Raw genomic sequence first — 15,264 nt, forward strand, 5'->3', positions numbered from 1 at the left:
CACCACGAGCCTTTTTTAGTCAGTTTTATAGGGAAGCCTTCATTGAGACAAACTGAAATTGAAAACACAAATAAATGATACCTTTTTTTGTTTACACCGTTGGATGAACTTGTTAGCAATACAACATTGTTGAGGCTGGACCTTCAAAAACCTCATCACTGAACAAGATCTTGAGATGACTTGAAACTTAAGCAATGCAAACAAACACAAAAGGTTTGTCAGAATAATTCCAGGACTGTTGTCACAAAAGATATTTCAACCACACACAAAAAGTTTTCCGCTTCATTGTGGTGACGTTTAGATTTGAAATGTATTTTGTGAGACCGGTCCTGGAACTTTTCTGACATACCCGTTTTTGGGGGACATATCCTCAGTGCATCTGCCAAGGACACATTTGCATGTGCGGATGACATTTGCTGCGTTTTCTCTGATTAATTTTGATGACAAAGTTTTTTTTTCTTTTAAGTATTCTAAGAATGTTAGACAAAGCGGCTTTAACTTCTTTTGTTTTTTCTGAACACGTTAAGAAACAAAGCTGGAACCAAGTGCTGTGTATAAATAAAAACATCTGAAACAACACTCAAAACAAGGCCACCACGCTCGTGAATTCAACAGCAAACTTGTCCCTTTTTTTTCTCAGTTATGATTTGCTCATTTAAGTCGACCTGTGTAAACATTCCCCTCATTTTTCCTGTTGTAGAATACAAAGATTGAACTCTAGGTCGGCTGAAAATAGAAGAAATAGCTCTCAGAATATTGCAGTGCGACTCAACAGCACTGCAAAGGCAATAATCAACATTTTTGAAACTATGACTCATTATATTGCTTGTAAAGGAAATTATGGCGGCGTACCTAAAGAAGTGTCCTGTTCAGTCATACATGTTGTACGGGAAGTAGTAGAGGTCATTTTTGAGAGCCATCAGCAGGCCGGGGAGCCCCGAGCGGCCGAGGCAGGAGGAGAAGACCACGCTGGGGATGGCGTCGTTGGCGGCCGGGTGGGGCGACGGGATGGTCCTGAGAAGGTGGCCGTCCCGCAAGCTCCAGCACCTCGTGTAGCAGTCCTGACCCACTGTGGGGGAAAAAAAAGAAGAATGTCGAACGACATGTATGCTTTGAGTGCAAATATTACGGTCTATTTATTTATTTTTTTTAGTAGTAGTTTTGTCCCCTACCAGCCAAAAGCAGCCCCTCAGGCTCGCTGACGTGAATGGGGAGGTGGGCATGCTCGTTGTAGTGGCCCCGATATTCCTGGACGGGCTTCCTGGCCCGTATGTCCCACAGCTTGATCTGACACAGACATCACACAACTTGTGATGCGGCTGTGAGAAAAAATGTGATTCAAGCGCCATCGCTCACCTGGCCGGACATGTCCGCTGCAAGCAGGTAGTTCTCGTCCCGCAGGACGCGCACCGACGTGACGGCCGATTCTTGCCTGAAGCTCGTCGCTTTGTTGCCTCTCAGGTCTCGTGCGTCCAGGCTAAAAATCTCCCCTGATCGGCAGCCGTTGAACAGCAAGGGGGCCTGCACGGATTACGTGTACGCACATAAGCGACAACTTCGATGGCCCCGCCCCTCCACATTCCTGTACAACAATCAAGTTTAAAAAGACGCGCAAACTCACTCCAACGCAAAACTGCTGAGCCAAAACATCACTGTCGATGTTGACCGTTCGCTTTTTGCCCTTGACGGCTTCTTGCAGGATCACCTTACGAGGCAACCCTGCCGACAAACAAAAGAGATTCAATTGGACACGTGAACACGCGTCGCTACAATCATGGTACAAAAAGGATGGAGTGTGTTCAGACGCTGACCGGCGCTAAAAAACTTGTCATACTGTGGATGGGGACACCAAGCACAGCACCAGGCCGTGGGGATCTTAAAATTGCAACGTATACTCGGCTGATCTGTGGACACAAGGGGACACTTCATTAGGTACACCTGCACATCCAATCAATGGGGGGAAAAAAAAAGTTTTTATACGAAAGCTAAAATAATAAATAAAAAACGAGGTCACTTGAGTCAGTGTTGCTGAAGAGCGAAGCTGGAAGCAAAGTGATGTAACCGGGCCTGTCCGCGACACCCGCCAGACACAGTCTGAACAATTCAGTATTCTGTTAAGGACGACTGGATCGAAAGCAAAACATTCAATAGTGGGAAGGCTTAATTATTTTTTTCTCACAGTGAACTTAAACGTGGAATGACCCAAAAAAAAAAATGTGGTCCCACTCTATCATCGATTTTCATCGATCCAATAAACGGGGTTTCACTGCACATCAAAAGCATCAGCAAAGGATACAACAGGTGAGAGTCTGGATAGTTGACGGAGGCCCAGCAGACGTAATTAACCTGAAATAAAAGCAAGAGGAATTTGAAAAAAAAAAAGAACTTTGCTCAGTAACATGTTCATGACAGCTGGAAATAACCAAAAGAAATGCAAACAATCAGGTAAAAAATTCTGATTGGTTTGGAATTTCACACTTAATGATGGGCTGGCATTTATTTTAAAAAAAATATTTGTGTCCATGCTACTGAAAAGTCAATTTTACAACAATATTCCCACCTTGCAGTTAGTGACGTAAGGGTTGTCGCACGTTTCAACAGAAAGAGAACCACTGGGGCTGCTTCTGCTGAAGCTCAAGAAGTTGTACTTGCAGCCCCCGTGAGGCATGTCGCTGACGGTGAACACTTGCTCGCACTTGGAGTCAGCCTGCGAGAGGACAGCGATGAAATCCACTTGGCATTTTTGGGTTCTTCGCTGCAAGTTCAGAGAGGGCGCCCACCACGATGGTCCTGAAGTTGTCTGCGCTCTGGTGGTCCAGCTTGTGGCGTCTCATGGCGCTAATTCGACACTCGTGAACCCGTCTGAAAATGCATTGTTTAAATGAAATGGTCATTTTTCCAGATATTTCAGACAAATTGACATCACGTTGTGGCTTATGAGTGCAGGTGTCCGTAAGCTTCACAAATGCTCCCCCCCCCAACTGATGCTCCACAACATGTACCTGCAGTAGGACAGCTCAGGTAGCAGCCCAAGTTGTCGATTGTGTAGTAGCAAGGAAGCGTTGAGCCCTGCCCTTGGTGCTTTCTAGAAGCAAAATAAGACAATTTGACTCGTTGGATAAGCTCCAAATGAATGTCATTTACGTTGTCATACTTTTGTGGGCTTGCCATCCTCCGCAAGCATCCTTGCTCTCTCTTTCTCTCGCTCCTTATCCCTCAACTGCTCTCGGGTCAGAGGGTTGCAGTTGTTATGACCTGGCAACAAGCGGAAGTATCGGTTCTTCTCCGGGTCAAAGTAGAAACCTGGCAGTTCTGATGATAATGATGATAATGAGCATGATGAAAAAGGCTCTCGCATGTCAAACTCAAATCAGGGATTACTGAGATAGCTTTGAGGATGTCTGGTACTGACCTGGTGCCACGCTGCTGTCTGAGGAGGAAGAAGAGCTCGCTTGGTTGTCATATGTTCTGGACGAAGGTCCTGCATCACCATCCCCATTTCTGTGATGACAGAATTTGCATGACATTTTTGATATATTTACATTTTCGGGAGAAGAGAAATTTCCAAGCGCAAAGGCTAGTCTTTAAACGTAACACCTGTCGTCCCGTGATGGACTCCACTGTCTTCTCCGGTACCGACCACGTGCAAAATGCCGAGAGTAACCTTGATGTTGTCTTCGGACTCGTTGGTCCTCTTTCCAGTTCCACTTCTTCATCCGGGCACTTTTTTCCCCAACAGAATAGAAACCACGTTGTCCTTTTCTTTTTTGTTGTTACTCAATCTCACTTCAACGTGCTCCAGCGTGGAGCTAGCCGACCTGAGGCAAAGTTTACGACTTGTTGTTTTTTCTTCGGTTAACTTAGCAGCAACGAATACACCTCAAGTGGTGGGTTTTATTTAACTACATGCTGTTTCTAGAATTGGACGTTTTCGTAGTTTCAAGTAGTTTCGAAGGTTTGAAAAACTAGCTTCCCGACCAGTGAGTTGACGCCATTTGGTCCCGCCTTGAAGTGATCGTCATTGGTTGAACATTAACAACAGAGCATGACGTGAGAACGTCTATTGGCTGTTTTTTTTGTTTGTTTTTATTGACGTTAAACTGTATATTTTGTTTTATTTTTATGTTAAATATTCAAAAATACTCCAATGTGATCACTTATTACTATAATATAAGAATTTTTATTCTACGTATTAACTGAATGGAGCGTTTTGATCGATTTTAACAGTGACCGGTCGCCATTGGTCGATTGGGAACAATAGTAAACGACTCAGCGAGCTCCTATTGGCTCGTTTCTCTGTTGGCTTTTATTCAAGTATTATTAGATATTTCTTTTTTATTTATCAGTTCATTGTCGCAAAATAATAGAAATTGACACTTTCTTACTATCTTACTATCATTTAGAAATTGCCACGTACAGTGTATTTTGTGTTATTACAATAAGTGACTAGCAACTTGACAAAGAAAATGCAATCCTTTTAATTTTAAAAGTGTGACATCCTGAAACGTAAATATATTTATTTTTATTTTTTAATTTTTAAATTGTTATTATTTTTTACTTGTATGCATTCTGACAGCAATTCTGACTGTGGCCGCGCCCACCGTCTCGATGAGTTGCACGCATTGGTTGCTCTTGTGGGTCAAACTGCTCACCTCCTCCTTTTCATTTTTTGGGTCCCAAACTACATCGAGATTTGGAATACAGTAGTACGTTTAACGTCGTGCTGGAAAATGGCGACTGCAATCCAGAATCCATTAAAATCGTAAGTAAGCGTTTATTATTTACGTGCGGGAGCTTGCATGGGGAGCGATTGCGTGAATGCAATAAGGAGAAAAAAAGGGTGGGGGGGGGGGTGCATGTGCGTTACCAAAATCAAAATAACACATTTGAACGATGCTATTGTTAGATCTGGACAATCTGTGCACGCGTCTGCAGGCAATGCATGGCGTGTTGATTTGATGAATTGCGCAATGATACGCTTTGGAAATATGCATTCGTGCTCTCGAATCCACTTTAAGAAAGTTGCCCACAATGCATCCAGGTTCAAGCTTAAGACTATTTCTTTCGTCGTTGCTTACACATTTATTACTTTTTATTTTGTACTACATTTGCACACCAGTTTGCAGGATTCAAACTGGGAGTTTCAAGCATGCATGGTTTTATTTATTAATCCTTTTTTTTTTATTAAAAAAAAAAACATGGATTTCATTTTAGTTTCACTTGTGCTCTTTTTTTTACCACGATAGGTACAGCTTTTAATAATAACACCAAAGTACAGTGCCATTAAAGATGTCCTGTCTTTTCGATATGTGGAAAACGAAACAAACTCAAATGAAGAAAAATATGATAACTATAAAATGTCATTTCTTTTTTATTGGGATGTTATATAAATGTCAAATGTCAGAAACTGTCCACGCTTTTCATTCAACACGGCCTTTTATATAATTCAAAACACCCAATGGAATACAAATCCACAACATGCTACAGCCTGAATATTAATCAAATAATTCGAGCCTCCTTAAACCTTACGCTAAATCATATTCATGTCTGGATCCACATTATTATTATTAAAGGATTTCTTTATTTGTGTGTGTGGGGGTTGGGAAGGGGCCATTGTGGGGGGTTGCGTATTTTTTTATTTTTTTTGTCATGTGTTTGTTTTTTTATGTTGTGTTGCCATGCGCCCCTCCCCCATCACGCTGTGGTGGAGGATTTGGGGGGGGGGGCTGAAAATGGAGGTGGGGGGTCAGGAGGGTGGGGGGGGGTCAGTCTGGCTGCATGTACTTCATCTATATAGAAAACAGAGATGATTGCAAGCCTTGCCCTGCATCCATGCATCCATCTCTTCATCCATTTCACTCAAGCTGCATCGGGGACATTTTAAGCCCCCCCCCCTCCCGCCCTCACTATGTCCCTTCTAATCCCCCCCATCCACCTTTTTCCTTTTGTGTGTCTTTCACCCCCCCCCCCCGTGTGCATGTGAGGGTGACACGGGTCGAAAGGGAACACGTGTGCCCCCGAGACATGTCAAACCCCCCCCTCCCAACCCGACCCAATTTATGATATCTTGCCCCAACAACCCCCCCCCCCAATACCACCCCAACCCTGCTCCTTCTCTGCCTCAGCCAACAACAACCCCTAAATGTTTGCATGAACCTCCTCCGTTGCCTGCATTGTGAGGACACAAGGCTCCAGTTCCGGTTAAGCAGCTCGTTTGCCGGCAAAACAGGCGACAGCAGGAGACTCGAAACAGGAAGTAAACTGGAAGAGAGGTTCGTCTGTTGCCGTTTTGTTGGAAAACGGAGCGGGCGATTATTTTAGCTTGACATGCTCTGCACATTAAACATTTGGAGGGATGTTCGATACCCTTTTGATATCTAACTTTAATTGAACAAAATGACAACAAGTTTATGAGCCAAGGCCTCTCTTCCTGACACGGGTGACGATTTGCAGATGTGTCAACCAGAGGGATTTTTTTTTTTTTGCCTTTAGTATCGGCAGCCTCCACCACTACTCGATACCTTAAAATACGGCCGATATTGGCCCAATATCAACCTGGTATCCATTCCTATACATGTGACATATTTTTGTGTTTAAATTTATAGAATGAAACAAGAAATAAAAATAAATCTGATGAGTGACTGATGAGTTTACCATTGATTCATTGGTGTGATTCGGGAAAAAAGAGGAAGTCAATATGCTCCAGTGAGGCACACGAATATAACATGTGGCAGACGAGGGAGATTTGATGCGGTGGAATGACGAGCAGACGTGCCCCCCCCTTTTTTTTTTGGAATGAAAAAAACGACCTGACAGTTACAACAGCTTCCACTCACCCCACGATTTTGGGAGCGTGTCTGTGGGAATTTTGCGAGGTCAGTCGACATGCCGGTTCCTCCCCAAAAGGTGTCTGATGAGTTTCCGCTGCATCAAACTCTTCCAAGCATTCCTTGCGTGAATGGAAAAACACTTTCCCCAAACGGTTCCCATGAATGTTCCCGGAATGTCGTCTGCTTCACTTTAGAACTAAGGTGGCGGGTTTTACTTTGCAACGTTCATGGGATAAGATTCCACCCTTTTTTTGTGGCTTAATTTAGTAAATGGTGAAAAAAAAGCACATGGAATCAAATCAAATCCAACATCTGCATCGAATCGGCATGAACGTAAAAAAGTTACGTAATCATCAGACAATAACATGGAAAAGGGGGAAATACATAATTCAATTCTTTGGAGCTTGAGTTGCGCTCGTCTCAGGACACACGTGTCATTTTGTGTCGAAAATCATTCCAACGCACGTGAAGGCACTCGGGTGCGCATGCGTGCACGGCGACTCACTTATATAAGATTAAAGTCGCCCCAAGGAAGCATTAGAAGATGACTCAAGGTCAGGCGCAGGAGAAAATGAGCATCATTTTTCAAAAGCCAGAATTATTCCCGAGAGTTTTATTCCTGCACTCGCGACGAAATCCAAAATTGTACCGTCGTCACAATGCGGCGAGGTGGATCACAAAACGATGCGCGCGCGGCGGTAAAGTCGTGATTTCAGAATTTGGACGAAAAGTACACCGGTAACTGACGTTCCTTGTCTCCATTTACGCCTTTTACTGATCCGAGGATTTTGAGAAATGTACCTAATGAAGTGGCCGGCGAGCCCTCCCTCATCTGCTTGACCCGTTGGCTCTCGTCTTCCTTCCGAAACAATGAACATCTTTGTGAAATCCACATGCTGGTCCTTGCCCAATTTGACATTCTTGACATATCTGCGCGAGGCATCGGCACAGCTTTTTTCAGCTTGTTTGCTCACAAATGCAAAGCGAGATACCATCCTGCTTACATGCGGGTATCTCAATCGTTTTTTTTTTTTTAAGTTTTGCGTCTGGGAAGCACGGCACACTTCTAATTGAACATGGAATGCAATTTGTAACACGCATTCATAATTACTGTAAAAATTGGCGCAAAAAGCACTTTGGACATTATAGGAACGATACAAAGTTACATTTGCTTACACGGATGCCTTTTGATTAATGTGCATCGTCGTGACAAACGCAACATGGTGCCGGCGTGTACTAGTTAGCCCCAAGGGCACCGCGAGGAGCCTGCATGTCTGTGCTAAAAATAGCTCACGTGTCACTTGACTTGCTAAGAGAATTAAAACAGAAGATTTTTAACATTTAATATTTATTTATATCGACTCAAACTTGGCACTTAATGTACCAAATAGTCTATATTTTGTTTAAAAAGAATATAAATTCAATTGGGGGGGGGGGGATACTGTTTTTAAGAAAACGTTTGTTGCGATCGTGGCTGACGCCGTCTGTCTGTTTGTCCAGGCTGGGCGACCAGTTCTACAAGGACGCCATCGAGCAGTGTCGCAGCTACAACGCCCGGCTGCGTGCCGAGCGTAGCGTGCGGATGCCCTTCCTGGACTCGCAAACCGGCGTTGCCCAGAACAACTGCTACATCTGGATGGAGAAGTGCCAGCGGCAGCCAGGTGAGGCTTGAAGGAAGCCAGAGGGCCGAGAGTTTTTTGGGGGGTTTTATGGCTCGTCAAACTTTATGGCTATTACCATGCTCACGTTCAATGACCAAAAGTTAAAATGCTCAGCATTCACGTCTGGCATACATGTTTCAAATTTGGCAGCACGAAAACCTCCGTCGGATGTTTTTGCGTCAAGAATGTAAACATTGAAGAAAATAGGACTTATGAGTTGTTCCCCACCTGCATCAGAACAGGAAGCTTTGTGCTTTTTTAAAAAAAAAATATTTTTTTATTTTTTTCTCATCAAGCCGGACACAAATAGCCTGCGCTCCCTCCACGGCACCGCACCAGCCGCACCCTGCACTTTGCGGGCGGACCTGACGCACATTATGTTGCTTTCCAATCCTCTGCCGCCTCCTTTTCTTCAACCCTTTTGACCAAAAATAAATCAACTGTGTTCCTCACCATGCAAAACGTGACAAAGAGCCCGAATCGGACTTCCAAAAATATGTGGATCATTAGTCTGAACACTGAAATAATTGCGTGTGTGTGTGTGTGTGTGTGTGTGTGTGTGTGTGCCAGGCAGGGTGTCGGGACAGATGTACGCCTACCCGGCACGTTGCTGGCGAAAGAGGCGGCGACTCCACCCACCCCTCGATCCCCAACTACGCTTGTGTGAGCTTCGGCTAGGTAGGCAACACACACACGCACACACACACAAATGCATCAACAACAAAATCATAATGTAACTCGAAGAGTAGCAATCAGCATTCCTGACAATGGGCCAAAAAAAAAAATCAGCACATAAGAAACCCAATTATATGAATGCCCTGTGCATATGTGCGTGTGTGTGTGCGTGCGTGGCTTCAAGGCTCACTATCTGACCATCTGGCTCTGGTTAGCCAGGTCTCCAGGTTCATTTTCTCTCTCCAGAATCAATGCCCTCTCTCACTGTTGTGGAGAAACATGCACAAACACACACGCACACGCATGACCACTGCGCTACAGAAGCACCCTAACCGGGCCTCTAATCATTTGACCATGAGGCGTTAGACATCAGTGAGTCTTATGAAGTGGACCCTTTTTTAATTTTTTAATTTATTTTTTTATGCATACCAGGAACCCGATAAGAGAGGAGGGAAGCCACAAAGGCGAGTTTTTGCGTCTGCTTTGCCGCCATTGTTTTTCCTCCTCCTCGTCCTCCAGACGCAATGTAATACTGAGTTTTAAGAGTTATTTTAGAAACCCTCCCTCCAAAAACTAAAAAAAAAAAAAAGAGAAGTGGAGTCGGAAAAAGGTTGTGCAGCACGGCCCAGATATCAACGACAACACACGGCAAAGGAATGTGACTGCTCCCCTCACAGGATTTTTTTTTTTTTTTTTACCAGTGCTTCATGTTTATTTAATACTTCCTGCGCAGCAGTTGTGCGTGAGTGCGTCTGTGTATGTGTAAGTGAAGTGTACAAGGTCAGCGTCAAATAGTTGGAAAGCTGAATTTGACCACAGTACGTGTTTGGTGTTTTTTTTTTTTGGGGTGTTTGAAAATGAACCAAATATACTAAAAACTAAAACTGAAAAAAACGTTTCAAGGAAAAAAAATATAAAAGCTAAGCAACCCAATATAAATATTTATTTTATTTTATTTTAGAATTATTTTTATTTTATTTATTTGTTGTATTTATTTATTTTTAAATGTAGTTTTTGCTCACTTTCCTTTTCCGCAGAGGCCGAGCTGGCCCCCAAGCGTGAGGGCCCCCCGGGTGAGGCCACAGCCCTGGAGGCCCTGCTCCGGAACGACAGCCTCCTGGAAAAGAAAAGCAACGCGTGCAAGGAGGAGGAGACTTTGTTGGAAATACAGGTGAGCATTGTCATCATACTGTATCTCGAGCTTATGTGACACATGAACTCTTTTTTTTTTTTTTTTTTTGTGCATTTTTCCTGCCGTAGAGAGTGCTGGAGGCCGAGGAAAACGGCGACGGCTTTCAAGACGACGAAGACTTTGAAGCGGATACGCCGAAGAGGAAGAACAGAAACAGAGGCAAAGTGAGGGAAAAATTGCACGCTAGTTCTTAGTCCCATTTTGCGCTCTAACACCATCAAATAATCTTCTCGTCTGAATTTGCCTTGAATCATTTCGACTGCGACTTTTTAAAGAACGCGTTTAATCATCTTTCCAGAACAGAGGCTCCAGTCGCAAGAAGACCGAAGCGGTCAGCGCGGACGACCAGGACAAACCTTACGTTTGCGACAGTAAGACAACAAAGAGAAATTCTCATTTTTCGCGCGTGTGTGTGTCATACATACCCTGAATCAGTCCGTTTAAAAAGCCATTGAAATTCCCTTCAAGTCACTTCCTGTCGCCTGGCATGAAGAAAGACCGTGCTGTTTATACGAGCGACCTGCCTCATAAGCATGCTCCTCTCCGACAGGAAGGATTGCAGATGCCGACTGCTGAATGAACCTCTTTTGGGAAAAGCAAAATGAATGAATCCTGTCCGTCTTTTCTTTTCTTTTTTTTTTTTTTTGCTTGTGTGTCTTCTCTGTTCCAGATAGGCACAAACAAAAGCATAACTCAAAAAAGGCCGAAGAAGGTATCTCTCCTCCAGTGTTCCTTACCGCGTGCTGTCACTAACGGCTTTGAATGCTTCAAAAGCATGACGTTAACGCTTTCCGAAGCTTTCTAATGACGAGGCAACTGGCTGGCTTTGACCGACGCATGTTTCCCACACATGTTACCATTATAGAGATAGTTGTGATAATATTTGGACAAATTGACATTTATAAAAAGTCTACACACCCCTGTTCAAATGTTTTGGGCTGAGATTTTTTCCCCCACTATTAATGTGACCTATTACCTCACCTGTATCTGTTGCAGAAATTTCTGGCAAATATGATTGACAACAATCTCCCTCATGGGTGACATGACATTTTTCTTTTATTTTGTTTTTTTGTTGCATTGTGCAGGTTATCGCTCACATTAATGGCGGGGGGAAAAAAATTGAAATAATTTGTTGGTTTCGTTTTGTTGTATCACAAGAACCGGGCATTTAAACGGGGGTGTGTAGACTTTTTATAACCACTGTAGTTGCCACAAAATGGCTGCAAAAACTTTCTACAATGGATTCAACTCAACCAAGTCCTAACCTCCTCCGTAGTTCACTAACTTTTTCGTCCAGCGAAGCAGTGATTAGGAAACGTCAGACTTCATCGTAGATGGACGACGTGCCGGCTACGATGAAGGCGCTCTAACGGCATGTTTTGGGGTTCTTTTTTGGTTTACAGTCTGCGGAAAGCGTTACAAAAACCGCCCCGGCCTGAGTTACCACTACACGCACACGCATCTCGCGGAGGAAGAAGGGGGCGATGAGGAGAAGGAGAGCGAGCCGGCCCCGTCGCCGCCGCGACCCTCCGACAACCACAAACGTATTTGAGCACTTTGCGACACAATCCATCGGACTTTTCCACCATGACGTACGTGATGGTAAGAACATTTTTATTTTGTGTCACTGCAGCTCAGAAGGGTCCCGACGGCATCATCATTCCTAACGACTACTGCGACTTCTGCCTGGGAGACCAGGACTCCAACAGGAAGACGGGCCAGGCCGAGGAGCTGGTGTCCTGCTCCGATTGCGGACGCTCCGGTAACTCCCAAACACAAATGCTTTTAGGGATCACCAGAGTCCATTCGCAGTATTCCGAAATATTGTAATATCTGCATGAAATATGCAAATGTTCCTGTCACATGTGCGCAGGCCACCCGACATGTCTGCAGTTCACCGACAACATGATGCACGCGGTGAGAACGTACCAGTGGCAGTGCATCGAGTGCAAGTCCTGCAGCCTCTGCGGCACGTCCGAAAACGACGTAAGTGCCTCAAAGGAAACGTATTTTCTATTTGATGACATCCTGTAACGGAATAATGCGTGTCACGCTCAGGACCAGCTGCTGTTCTGCGACGACTGCGACCGAGGCTACCACATGTACTGCCTCAAGCCGCCCATGACCCAACCCCCGGAAGGTATCGGAATTGAAGAATTGTGGGAATTTGACTGGAAAATGAGCTCTGCTGATGGCGTGCATAAGTTGAATCATTTGAAGTTGTAATGCTTTTCGGAATTTTCACAATAATCGTCGGATTCCAGGAAGAAGTCTCATGCGGAGGAAATATTCATATGTATGTGTTTTTGTTCCCCACAGGAAGCTGGAGTTGTCACGTGTGTGTGGACCTGTTGAAGGACAAGGCCTCATCCTTTGGCGACGCATAATGGCGCCCACTCTCGCAGTGTACATCCACACACACACACACACACACAGGTGAAATGTCCCTGCAATGAATAAAAACAAACGCACCCACACACACAATATAGCCTTTACACGCTTGTAATGGCCACTTTATTAGGTACACATGTTGAATGGGCCCCTTTGCGAAAAAATGAAACCCCCTTTTTCATGGAATATCCTTCCAATGAATGAATGAATGAGTCAAATGTTGATGCAATGTTCTGCCAACATTAAACGCCATTTCACCATTTTTTTTTTTGCAAAATTATTAAACTGTGTGGGTGTACCTGATGAAGTATCCAGTGAGTGTATATACAGTATATATATATGAATAATGATAATATGCCCCCCTCTATAAATACACACACACACACAGGCCAGTGCAGTTTTGGGGATTTTGGATTGGGTTTTTTTCTCTCTACCTCTCATGTAGCAGAGACCGCCATCAGTCTACCTCACCGCTTGAGCACGTCTCTTGATAACTCATTATATATTTTTTTTAACTATTCCACCTAAACTGTACGGTTCCACGGAAAAAGAAGTCAATCTGTGAGTGGGAATATTTGTATAAAAATGTATGTTGGTTGCAAAACTGTTTTTTTTTTTTTTTACATTTCAACCTGTATGTAATTCAGAGTTCATTTTACTTTGTTGTAAACACAAGAAACAAGTATTTTCTTTGCACCAAGAATGATGCCAGAATGTCATGTCAAACCTTGTGAAACAAAAATAAATGTCTTGTAAATTTGATACACTACAGAGAAGAATGTTGAATGGTTTACGTTACTACGCTAACTCATTGTTTCCGTAATTGTGTGAACGCGGAGGTTGTTATTCCTATTCTATTATTATTATACTTCCACCTAATTCAACCGATTCACTTCATTCCACTTTTAACGTATTCCAATTATTCATGTGATGGGGGCTTCCATTTTTCACGTCATTCACTTATTCAGATTATTCACTATTTCACATTTTTCACCCCAAATTCACCCCATTCATTTCGATTGGGAAATTCAACATTTCACATTCAAATGCTTCCAGTTTGAAATTCAAGACATTCAGGTCATTCATTTCGCATTCCTTTAACTCCTTTCACATTATTCATGCATTCCCATTTTACATGTTTCACCCCCAAATTCCCCATTCATTTCCAATGGGACATTCAACATTTCACATTCAAATGTTTCCAGTTTGAAATTCAAGTTATTCAGGTCATTCATTTCACATTCATGTAATTCCTTTCCCATAATTCATGTGATTTACTCTATTCATTTAATTCCTTTCACATAATTCAGGTCATTCAATTTACATTCATGCATTCCCATTTTACAGTTTTCACCCAAAATTCTCCGTTCATTTCCAATGGCAAAAAATTGGGAATGCGTTTACTCCTCCAATTTTCGTCCAGCAACGCCGAGAACATCGTTTCACCCCCACACTGATATAAAAGGTACCCAGCCGTATGGGTCTCTTTCCAAATTTTCAACCAGATTTTCCACCAAAATTCCCCATTCATTTCCAATGGGGCATTCAAACATTGCACCAATGCATCCACTTAGTATATACAATCCATTCAAGACATTCATCCAGGATTCAATAAAGAGGGTTGGCTCAGTGGATCAGCTGCTGCTTCCATACTTGGCGGTTCTCGGTTCGATTCCCAGTCGTTGACTATTTTCCACGATCATTCAACATCCTTCCACCTTCCATTAATCACTGCCTTTCTCCATTTTCATTCGATGTCATTCACTATAATTCAACATTATTCAATATTTTTCAATATTTTTTCCATTTGATTCACGATGATTCAGCATAATTCACTATTATTCACTGTCATTCAAATCATTCAATTTCATTCTCTATGATTCAAATTCATTCAACCTCATTCAATATTTCAGAGTCATTCAATGTTATTCAAAAACATTCAGTGTCATTCAAAATCGTTCAATGTCATTCAGTCTCATTCAAAATCATTCCCCCCCAAAAATTCCAGCCTTTCCGCCTTCACACGCAATTTCTCCAGGAATTGCATTCTCTCGTTGAATCTAAATTTGTGCAATTTACCCTCCAGTCCGGTAGGGGTCAGTAATGCTACTCATCGCCGGTTGCCCACGGCCATTCAAATCCAACCTATGAATGGACAAGAATGAAAAGAAGTGGCAAGGGGGCGTGGCTATCTGATCTCCGGTGGTGGAAGCGTAAGCAAGCGCGTGTCTGCGCCAAACATGGACCCTGCCAACCTGGCCGCTGTCGTCTGGCTGCTCTGCGGCTACTTGTGTCAGTCGGCGCTGGCCACTGAGTTCTTCTCGACGCTGACATTGTTCAACAGCGAACTGCACAAGCAAGGGTGCAGCTCTCTGTCCGACTGGGAAGACTACGCGACGGACTGCGGTAAATGAAAAAGGGGAAACAACCGGGGAGGAAAGTGTAGTTTTCTTCTCGTCCTTCTACTCAATGAGCTAATGCTAACGTGCAGTGCTGGAGGGAGGCACGAAAATGC

The 15,264-nt window shown here is 43.5% G+C and overlaps 3 protein-coding genes across 5 annotated transcripts in view; 2 read left to right on the forward strand and 1 right to left on the reverse strand.

Moving 5' to 3' along the window:
- Positions 1-475: 475 nt before the first annotated feature.
- Positions 476-4,026, reverse strand: wdr21 (WD repeat domain 21). Its single transcript, XM_088286030.1, has 13 exons — positions 3,598-4,026; positions 3,413-3,501; positions 3,155-3,312; positions 3,003-3,085; positions 2,781-2,862; positions 2,561-2,707; positions 2,297-2,346; positions 2,015-2,094; positions 1,812-1,904; positions 1,622-1,719; positions 1,357-1,521; positions 1,173-1,287; positions 476-1,069 (listed from the first exon to the last, which is right to left on the reverse strand). Exons 1-13 carry the CDS (start codon positions 3,714-3,716, stop codon positions 870-872), a joined length of 1,479 nt encoding a protein of 492 aa, XP_088142156.1. The 5' UTR covers positions 3,717-4,026; the 3' UTR covers positions 476-869.
- Positions 4,027-4,624: 598 nt separating this feature from the next.
- Positions 4,625-13,511, forward strand: dpf3 (double PHD fingers 3). 2 transcript variants are annotated; one of them, XM_088286841.1, is made up of 12 exons: positions 4,625-4,762; positions 8,331-8,491; positions 9,062-9,169; positions 10,204-10,337; positions 10,427-10,522; positions 10,657-10,729; positions 11,029-11,070; positions 11,762-11,902; positions 11,992-12,120; positions 12,232-12,344; positions 12,417-12,498; positions 12,678-13,511. In XM_088286841.1, exons 1-12 carry the CDS (start codon positions 4,731-4,733, stop codon positions 12,743-12,745), a joined length of 1,179 nt encoding a protein of 392 aa, XP_088142967.1. In that variant the 5' UTR covers positions 4,625-4,730; the 3' UTR covers positions 12,746-13,511. The 2 variants fall into 2 exon arrangements, with proteins under 2 accessions (XP_088142967.1, XP_088142968.1); XM_088286842.1 differs by lacking the exon at positions 11,029-11,070.
- Positions 13,512-14,926: 1,415 nt separating this feature from the next.
- Positions 14,927-15,264, forward strand: part of ttc13 (tetratricopeptide repeat domain 13) — a 6,868-nt gene continuing 6,530 nt past the window's right edge. For both annotated transcript variants that reach the window (XM_088286275.1, XM_088286276.1), the window contains exon 1: positions 14,927-15,155. In XM_088286275.1, the coding sequence (XP_088142401.1) occupies positions 14,990-15,155 (166 nt within the window). In that variant the 5' untranslated portion in view covers positions 14,927-14,989. The remainder of the gene's footprint in view (positions 15,156-15,264) is intronic.

This window comes from Idiotropiscis lumnitzeri, chromosome 21 (assembly GCF_059441095.1).
Source record: "Idiotropiscis lumnitzeri isolate Australia: NSW breed Sydney's pygmy pipehorse chromosome 21, RoL_Ilum_1.0, whole genome shotgun sequence".
Classification (NCBI taxonomy): domain Eukaryota; kingdom Metazoa; phylum Chordata; class Actinopteri; order Syngnathiformes; family Syngnathidae; genus Idiotropiscis; species Idiotropiscis lumnitzeri.